This window comes from Echinops telfairi, unplaced genomic scaffold, assembly GCF_000313985.2.
Source record: "Echinops telfairi isolate 266 unplaced genomic scaffold, ASM31398v2 ScPeMD7_7439;HRSCAF=8477, whole genome shotgun sequence".
Taxonomy (NCBI): Eukaryota; Metazoa; Chordata; class Mammalia; order Afrosoricida; family Tenrecidae; genus Echinops; species Echinops telfairi.
The window spans coordinates 4,387,903-4,398,054 of NW_022111339.1; the positions used below are offsets into that span (position 1 = coordinate 4,387,903).

A 10,152-nucleotide genomic window follows, 5' to 3' on the forward strand; every position below is an offset into this window, starting at 1 on the left:
CATACATCTGCAGCTGTGGGTGGTGAGAAGGTCCTTGGCTGGTCTCTGACTCCACAGGGCTTGGACTCAGGCCACACCCAGGGCAACTGGCACAGTGCGGTGAGGGCAGTGAGCTGGATGGGGTGAGGGTGCCTAGCAGACAGGCTGTCCGTGTGCAGCCCTTGTAGCGCTGGTGGCGGGCGGTTCCCACCTAACCCACAGGGTGTAGCCTGTCCACTTTTAGGGCCTCCTTCCTTCTTGATTGTCACCTTGGAAAAGACTCTGCTCTTGAGAGTAGAGCTGGGAGGTGACAAGGTGAGCCTGTCATTCCCCTGAGAGGGCACTTGGAGGGGCAGGAGAAGGGGGAGGGTACTGCTCCCAGAGGTCAGTGGCCTGGCTGCTGCTTCCCTGCTGACCAGCTCCCTGGCTACCATAGACGCACAGTGGCCCGTTGTGGTGTCTGAGCAGACCTGTGCTCTGTGGCCTTCTCTGTGGCTAACTTTTAATACACAGATCACCAGGCCTTTCTTCTCCTGAGGTGTTCCTGGGCAGACTCACACCTCAGACCTTTGGGTCAGAAGCCAAGAGTGTTCACCATTCGCACCCCTAGGCGGTCCCTGTTGGAGGCTGGGTGCTGGCTTGTGGGTGCGGTGATGGAACCCCCTGCGGGGGAGAGAGTAACACTGGCCGTGCAGACTGAGTGTACCAGCATGAGGCTCACAAAGCCTTCCAAGTGCCCTGTGCAGCCAGGGCAGCACCCCACCCTGACCCCAGTGGGAGGTGGGAGATGCTGGCATAGCCCCAGTCTGCCTTGTGGTATGAATGTGGAAATGGGGTGTCTGTTGGGTGAGGTAACAAGCTCTTTAACTACTCGAGGGTCTTGGGGCTGCCAGGAGGGCTAGGCTGGGGCTCATGCTAGCTGGTTTCCTAAGAAATAATAGGTTGGATACAAAGAACCCACCCCTCTCCCCACCATCCCTCTTTTTTTCCAGAGCCTCGGAGGGCAAGACAGTGGAAGTGCCTTACAAAGGGGATGTGGAGAACACGATCCTGGATATTCTCGGGGGACTGAGGTCCACCTGCACGTATGTGGGGGCCGCCAAACTCAAAGAGCTCAGCAGGAGGGCCACGTTCATCCGGGTGACCCAGCAACACAACCCCGTATTCAGCTAACCCTGGGGCTGCTGTGCCAGCCCGATTGTGTGGAAGTTTCCATGTGCACCTGCTCACTCCAGCCCGCCTCTGCCTGCCCGCCTGCCATCTACAAGCTTCTCCTCTCCCCATGCCTGCCACCCGGGGCCTTGGGATGCTCCCTGGTGCCTTGTGGGGCCCGGATGCAGCGCACTGACTAGGTTGGTGGTCAGAGCCCACCTGCCCACAACTCATCACCTCATTGTGAAAACTGACATTTGCACCTTTTCCTTCCTTCCTTTCTTTTCCATTTTAAAAAAAGAAAAATGGTTGCACTTTAATATAAGGCTGTTACTTAAGAATTGAGTGCTGGAGTTTCCATGGGCAGGTATTCAGCTCTATGGGCAGTGGGAGGTGGTGGAGTGGGATGGGATGCCTCTTTCTATTCCCAGGCAGGTGTATAGGCTGGGCTGTGAACCGGAAGGATGGCAGTTTAAGTTCAGTGGTACCTCCGAAGAAAGGCCTGGCGGTCTGTCGCCCAATGATCGGTGCCCCTGAAAGAAAGCGCCCTGGAGTGGAGTTTTCTCTGGGCACATGAGGTCACTGTGAATCTGACAGACTCAACAGCAGCTGGTTTGGTTTTCGTGGCTGGGCTGTTCTGGGCCATGGCTGACTGTTAAGAATCAAGCCCACCTGGGAGGGCAGGAAGAGGAGGCCTCGGGGAATTAGACTCAGGTGCTGCTCAGGAGCCCTCTCCTCCTACTTTTGGTTATTTGCAAAGAACTAAAGGAGTTGACTGGGCAGAACTCCAAGGACTGGTTTCGGTTGATGCTCCCAGGGCTCTAGGGTAAGGGGACCAGACGTCCCGCTTTTGAACAATTTTTCCCATGTCTCGCGGTGTTTTAAAAAAGTCCTGATTTTTGGAAAGAATGCGCGACAAGCTAGGGCATACGGTTTTCAGCTGCCGTGTGGCTGTTTCGCCAGGATATGCGTTTATCAATGGTGTCCCGCTTTACCAATGTTAAAATCTGGTCACCTTAGTCTAGGGACACATTCTTCATCGCCTTTCATTACCACAGTCTCTTGGGGACCTCTTTTTGGGCTCTACCAGACTTGTCGACTCCCTGCTTCCAGGGAGCTGCGTCTGGTGTCCTGTTCCGTTTTCTCTTTCGTCTATTTGCTTTCCCGTCTCAGCTCCATCTTGCCAGGCTGTTTTCTGGTAAGGAGGCTATAAAGTATCTTGAAACTCCCTAGCTTGTTTGATCGGAAGGCTACCTACTGAACCTTGGCTGGGTTAGAGGCCAACTGGAAACCAGCCAGAGCCCTGACATCCTGAAGGGCCTTGGTCTAAAATGTGACTGAGAACCGTTTTCTGGTCTCGGCGATGAATACTCTGAAGGGAAGCAGCGCCAGGTGTTACCACGTAACAGTTCATGGGAGAAGGGATCCTGCCGGCATCCACTCTGACACTGGTTCAAACCGTGACCTCCTGATGGGGTCGGGATGGCCAGCCACTGCTGGGCAAGCATTTCTTGAGTACTAGAATGCTCCAGCAGATCTCTGTCTATTCTGCATCAAGCAAAAGTGCCACGTAGTGTCGTTGACAGCTGTCAAGTTGGTACTTGGCCCCCCCTCCTCCCCCCGCCACAAGGAAAGGAAACACTGCCCAGCCCTGCTGTGTCCCATGCCCATGATCAGTGATGATCAGATCATTGTGACTTCCCTCACCCCACCCTGAGATGGAGCATCAAGCCTTTCTAGTCTGACTTAGCCGGGAATCGCTTCTGAAAACGATTCGGCCTCACAGCCACATGGCAGCCTTCTCCAATGACAGGCCCTGGCTCGCCCTGAGCACATTGGCCTTGAAGCAAACCTCTACTTTCTGCATGGAGGGGGACAGTCTCAGCAGTGTGAAACCAAGGCCTTCCGAAGAAGTAGACGGCAGTGGGCTTTCTTTGGAAAGGCAAGGGGAGGAGGGAAACCTCTTGGACTATGGGAAGTCAAGCCATGAGGCCGGGTTGTCTACAGGGTGCATCCAAGAGCTGCAGCTGTGCCTGCCCGTGGCTGAGTGCTAATCCAACTCTCCCACTCGGGGGTCATCTAGGCCTAATCCATGTAAGAGCCAGGAACGTTAACCCTGTTGACATGCCCCCGTCACCCCAAAGCCCCTAAGGGACACACGTGACTGCATGACTCTGATAATGGTCAGGAGGATGCTGAGGGTAGAGTGAGATGTGGAGTCTGCCAGAGGGCCCCTGCCTTGTGCAACTGTGTGACAGAAAGAGAGGCCTTTGGCTCTCCTGTGGAAGGCGTGGTTGAGGTGCCTGCCTTGAGAGGGGGTTTGCTTAAGCAGTGCGCTTTACTGCTAACTGGAAAGTTTGAGGTTGGAATCCATCTAGGTTGAATGCCTCAGAGGAAAGGCCTGGCTACCTCCTGCCCCTAGAGCCCCAGGGAGCAGAGTTCTACTCTGACATAGGGAGTTCTTGGGGGTTAGAATCCATCAGTAGCCAACTTTGGGGGTGAGGGAGTAATTGTACAATAAGGGAGAGGAAAGGAAATCACTTTTTAAATCCACAAAAATGATTCAACAACAGCGTGGGCGCTCCCTTCAGCACGCTGATGCTATGGTGCCCCAGGACATCAGTGCCCCTCACTCAGGCTGGGTGCCCTGCCACTCGTGGGCAGGCAGGGTGGACACACTGAGGGTGACACTGGCCTCAGCAGACGCAGGCTCTGCTCTGTCCAGCTGATGTAAGGCGCTTTTGGACTTGTTCCTTGGTTGGGGAAGTGCAGACTGGGTTATTGCCAGGGGCCTGAAGATGCAACAGGATCACCTTGAAGCAGAAGCGGACTAGAAAGTGGGGCTTCTCTGGCTGCACTGCCCTTGCCTTGGCAAGTCCTGCTTGCTTGTCATGGAGATGGGTGGGCCTTGGCAGCCCCTTAGATCAGGTGTGACACAGGACACCCAAACTGCTGCCCGCAGGCACTGCTCCAGGCCTGGGTGGGTTCTGGAAGGAGTCCCTGCCAGCTCTGGCAGGAAAACCTTAGCTGAAGGCCGCTGCTCAGCCTGATCTGTGCCTACGTCCTGTTCCAAGACCACCAGTTGTAAGGACTGGCCCACTGCAGCTCAGAAAACAGCTCATCCTCCACTGGTGGGCTTCCTCCACTTTAGATAGCTCTTTTAATCTGTTCTGCAGGGCTCACCTAATTGCTACTGGCTTCCTGCTCTTTCACACACAAGCATTCACCAAAAGCCAGGACTGGGAGAGTCCTGGTTAACCCACAGCACCCCATAGGGGAAAGGAGGGGGTTCCAAGGCTCTAAATCATTGTAGGAGTAGACTGCCACATCTCTCTCATTGATCAGCTCTGGGATTTGAACCACCAACCCAGACATTCGCAGCCCAACGTTTAATTCATTGGAACACCAGGGCTCCTTGGTTCCTATAGGCTGACCCAAACACATCTGACCAAGGAGATATTGAAAGGAGATAGTCTTTTCTGATTGTGTGGAGTGGAAATACAATTGACTGCCGAGAATTCTCTTCCACCTATGCAAAGATGGACAAAGTCGAGGGGCATGTGTGTAAGTGGAGGGGCCCGTTCCGGGAAACCAGGAGGCCTCTTGAGGAATGCCTCTTTGGAGGCAGCTGCTCAGCCCAGGCTGTTGGGCACAGCACAGCCCTGAGACACTGAGAGGCTCACAGGACTCCTCGGTGCCGGGGTCGGGGAGCCCTCGCTCTGAGTTTCTCATAAGCAGGACCTACAGGGGACACAAGGGATGTCCTGCCTTTAGACTGCTGACCAGCTCACTGCAGAACTGTTTGGAATGTGACCATTTTGTCACATGAGCCTTTCAAACTCAAAATGCAGTGCCATCCAGTCAATTCTGACTCAGAGTGACCCTGTAGGACAGGGTAGAGCTGCCTGTGTGGGTTTCCAAGACTGCAAATCTTCATGGGAGTAGAAAGCCTCCCCTTTCTCCCACAGGGCAGCTGGTGGCTTTGAACTGCTGGTCTTGTGTTTAGCAGCACAACACATAACTCACGATGCCATCAGAGTTCACACATGAGCCGTTGACAGTTGCCAGATGCATGCACACAGCTGTATATCTCAACCATCAACATGAACTGAACAAGTGACACCGGATGTGGAAAATGCGCTTTTTTTCTTTGAAGCAAGGAGCTCTGGTGGCACTGTGGTTAAGCGCTTGGCCCCTGACCCAAAGTTCTGCAGTTGGTGACACCAAGCTGCTCCTTAGGGAAAAGATAGGGCAGTTTGCTTCTGGAAAAAATACAACCTTGGAAATCCATGGTCTATAAGGGTTGGGATTAACTGGACAGTAGTTTTGTTTTTCATTGAATATCTGAAGCTTATCTTCAGTATTAGTTAACTTCCTCCACCAACCCCGGTCCCAAAGACAAAGATTGGCAGGGAAAACAATGCCCCACGTCACTTGTCAAAACAAGTCTGCTCAGGTGACCCATGAGGGGAGGTGGGGGTGGTGGTGGTGATAAGGCAGGCAGAGGGGACTAAGTACAGTGTAGCAATCCTCCTTTAATCTCAGCCTCACGCCCAACACAAGGCAAGGACACGCATTTGCAATTGGCACTGTTATTTTATTAGTACGAGTATACTGAAACAATAAACTTGTACTGGTATACAGACAATTTATTTAAAACAATTTTGTTCAAATTTTGAATCAAACATTGTTTTATTATCATAATGAAATAATTTCTACCTAGAAAACCTGCAAGCACCATCAAAGAAAGGGACCATAAAATTCAATAAACAGACTCGAGTGTATCCTACAAATAGACACACCACGATTAGAAAATAGAATATGAATTCTTCCTTTTTTTTAATATTTGTCTTAAAAAAGCTAGTGCAAGTACAATATTTTACACTGGAATTACAGAGAGTATGCACGCATATGGAAAAAAGTTCTCCTGTCACAATAAAAGCTCTTAACTAGGTATGCACTTAATTTTTTTTTTTTCTTTTCAATAAGGTGCAAAACATCATTCCTTCCCCAGCTCTCCTTATACTGGCCATCAGTCTGCGAGTGCTCTCAAACCGAGTCCTGGTGTCTCTTTTCCCTTGGCCCATGGGAGGTATTGACCCAATACTAAAGCGTGTCCCATGGTGTCAACCTCAGAAGTGGCCCTGGGGCAGGGACCCCACAAGCTAGAAGTGTGGGCTCAGTCTTGAGCCAAAGGCCATCACCAATACTGACGGGATGCTACAGAGCCCTTCTGGTTGACACTGCTGTCCTTTGGGCATTTGGGTTCACAGCGGAGCAGTACAAGCTGGGAAGAAGAAACACGGCCCAGGCTGGTCTTCCTAGACCCGAAGGAGAGGAAGGCGCACGGTTACCTAGTCTCCGTGACTAAAGAATTCCCCCTGCGGATGGACCAGGTCATAAAGAGTAGGTGGTCTGTCTCGGAGCTGGGGAACAACCGAACTGCCCAGCTTCTTGGGGACTGCTCTTCAAAGACAACGGCTCTGGGCAAGGTGTCGCCTCAGACTTGGTACTCTGCAGGACAGTCTGTTATCTCGCTAAGGATTTCTGTAAACAACGCGTCCACCGAAGGCCTTCCGAGTGGCCATGGAAAAGGAGACAGGCTCATTCACCATCTAGACAGCCAACGCACACACACACACACTGCAGGAAGAGAAAACGCGGATGAAGTCTCCAGTGTAGCTACAGTGGGAGACTTGAGTTCTTTCAGATCACAAGAGAAGGTATGGGAATTCTTAGAGACTTGTTGCAGAGATAACTACCTATTGGCCAAATGCACTTGATTTTAATACAGTCAAACCATTTGTAGGCCAGTCCTGGGGACAGGAAAAACTGAAGCCGTGGGGGTACCTTTCTCTGCTCCCACCCTGGCCAACCTTGTCAGCTACCAGAACAACAGCCCTGCACAATCACGGGCGAAGAAGCGATTCTGGATTTAAGAACTGGAGGTAGGCCTGCCCAGTACCCCCAGCTTCTCATGGCCAAACTGGAATTTTAAGAGGACTGGAGGAGGCTTCTGAAAGTGCATCACATCTTTTTGGCCTCTCAGGATTAAAGGAAAAAATAATTAGAACCGAAGTCAAAGAGGCATGTAAATTGAAAAAAAAAACATTTTTTTAAACCCCATCCCCATCCCTATTTAAATGAGGTATAAGGGGAGAGAAGGCTGGACATTGATTTTTGTCCCCTAATTGATCTTTAAAAACATTTTTTATTGGTTATTAGGATCCCTTGTTACAAACACTTCCCTGTTCAGGATTGTATTCTTTGGGCTTATTGGAACGGGAAGTGCTGAAAACATCCAACATCATCTCTGAAGGAAAAGGAGTTGCAATGGCTTTAAAAAGAGTTTAAACTAAGAGGGGTGCTCAGCAAGTCCTCCGGGCACAGGAATGACCAGTATTCTCAAACAGCGGAAGGCCGAGTGCCCCTCCCTCAAAAGAGGGTCACGTGTAACGTAAAGTTAACAGTACACATAAGGTACAGTTTAAGAGCCTCTGATGTAGTCCTTCTTCCAGGCCACAACCATACAAATGTCATTTAGACATGACAGATCTCTATGTACAAAAATGAAAAAATCAAACATGTAACTTTCAACCTTTCTTTCCTTTTTTTATACAAACAAGGTATGAAACTCATTGTTTCAACAGATCCGTATCTCAAAACACTGAATGAATAATTTCAACATTCATTTTTTCTTTTGTGCAATTTTTTTTAAAAAACATTACTTGTACGCCTCAAAGTTGAGTGCTTCAAAAAAAAGGTTGGGTTTTTTTTCTTCAGCTTCTCAAACTAGGTGTACTTAAAAAAAAAAATCCCCACAAGGTATAGTGCTACAAGAAAGAAGATCCTATCAGTAAGGTAACATATTTGAAGCGAGGTCATCTATGTAAAAAGACATTTCAGCTCCGGAGTAGAGGTGTGCAAGTCGTTTGGAATTTCCCTATTAACACAAAACACGACGTTGTCTGTCGAAAGGAGGAAACCAACTCCACACAATAGCACATGCATGTGCTTTATAGAAAAGTATATGCTCTGTATATTTATTACTTGATGTGTTCTTAAAGGTTCTATTTCAGAAATCCTGGGTTAAAGACACAAATGGAGCGAAGGCCTCCACTTAAAACAACAACAACAACAGCAACAACCCAAAGAGCTCTTTCCCATGCCTTTCAAATCACTGCTGAAGAAACGGGGCCGGGCCGGGCAACTGCCCGTGGTTTCTTTCACCTGGACCCTGGAGGGTGACCAGGACACAGGAACTGCAAAGCACTATGGGATCGGACAGAGCACATGTTGTAGAGCTGCTGCCGTTCATGCATCAGTGGACATGGCAGCTCAGAAGCTTGGCTCCTACCCCCAGAGCGTTCTTCAGCCCCAGCTGAAATAGCACGGCATTAGTAGTGTCTTCAAAAGCCTTCAGAGTGTTCTTGTCTCTTTTGCTACAAAAGAAATCAGTTTCCTTAGTAGTCACAGATGTTAAAAGGGTATTGTCTGCCAATTGTTTCCTTAAAAACAAAAACGAAACCAAACAACCCCAAACACACACGCGCACACACACAATCCACAGCTATAACAAAAATAAAATTTGGCGACATATTTCAGTAAAGATCAACCTATGTGCAAAGAGTGGATTTTATGGTGACTAGGAGCTACTGTTCGTCTTGAACATGCAGCGTTATATTGCAACCTATGCAGTATCTAAGGAGTCATCCACAAGATGCAGGAAATCCAAACACTCCTTGGAATTGTACAACCCTACTCCAGAGCAGTCAAAGTGCTGCTTCTGGTCACATCGGTGCACCACACGCATGCCAGCCCCATCCCTGAGTAAGAGGTGTGAAAGAGTCCGTAGAGTCCCTGGTGGGGGAGACAGAGGGGGGATGCCACTTCCTGGTGGGAGAAAAATTTTTTAAAAAAACACCCCGACACACTCACCTCATATTGAATGTGGGGTTCAAAATGGGATGCCCCACAGCAACAGCAACAAAAATCAAATCACCCCCAATCCAACGGGTGAGTTGGAAAACAACACACACAAAAATGACCGACATAGAAAGTTGTCCTGAAAGTTCAAATAAAAACACAGTTTAGATTCCCACTTAAAAAGAGTTGAGGTAAGTGGCATCAATCTCGCTCTCTCCCCCACCCCCTGCCCCCCAATGTGGCCCAGACAAACTGAAATCATCCTTACGTTAACATTCTTAGGAACAGTCATTTTATGTATTTAGAAATCCCTAGAAAGAGAGGTTCTTGTTTGTTGGTTTTATTATTATGTCTTCTTTTCGCCCTGACTAATTGTCGTGGTGATTGTGTTCCATTGTAAACGAAAAGGCCTGTTGTTGTTAGTTTCAAAAGGAAAAACCAGGAACGAAACAGAACTAAAGACAAGTGTCGGTAAATATTGCCAAGGGAGGTCACACAGAGGCACGTGGCTGATGCTCTTTAGCTGAAGGGCACCGAAGAATCTCTGTGCCTGCCATTGTTGGGTCTGCTATCCAATGGCCTGGGGGCTCACCAAGGTCAGCAATCCCGAGGAGGCTCCCCGTGCACTGGTGTTCTTGCTACTTGCAGAGAAAGCTGCCACGGTGCAGGGGTGACCACTGTTCCCAGGAGTCCCCTCGACAGCCATTGTCCAGCAAGCTCAGAATGACTCCTGATCAGTTGGACGTGCCCACGCCCAGAGTCCCAGCTATCCGTCTCACGTGCTTAGACCCAGAGGAGGTACCTGCCAGCCGCAGGGTGGGCAATGGAGGTGAACAGTGGGCTCTAGGCTATGGCCCCATGGGTGCAGAGTGCAGTACTTTAGAAAGGAGCCTGACTCTTCCTGGCCACATTCGTTATGCCTCCAGGTGACAGGGCAGCTGCAGCGTTGCCCCAACTCCATCCCCAGCTCGTTTTTTCTTGCTTTTTCTGCAACATGGAGACAGACAGACGGACAGGCAGACACAAGTGGAGCTCCTGAAGGTGCCCTGTCCCAGCACGCAGCATCCGCAGGGGGTGGGTGGGAGTGGGGGAGGG

The 10,152-nt window shown here is 50.0% G+C and overlaps 1 protein-coding gene across 1 annotated transcript in view; it reads left to right on the forward strand.

Moving 5' to 3' along the window:
- Positions 1 to 1,469, forward strand: part of GMPR (guanosine monophosphate reductase) — a 63,075-nt gene extending 61,606 nt beyond the window's left edge. The window contains exon 9 of the mRNA XM_004715294.2: positions 972 to 1,469. Coding sequence (XP_004715351.2) covers positions 972 to 1,152 — 181 coding nt within the window. The 3' untranslated portion in view covers positions 1,153 to 1,469. The remainder of the gene's footprint in view (positions 1 to 971) is intronic.
- Positions 1,470 to 10,152: the final 8,683 nt, after the last annotated feature.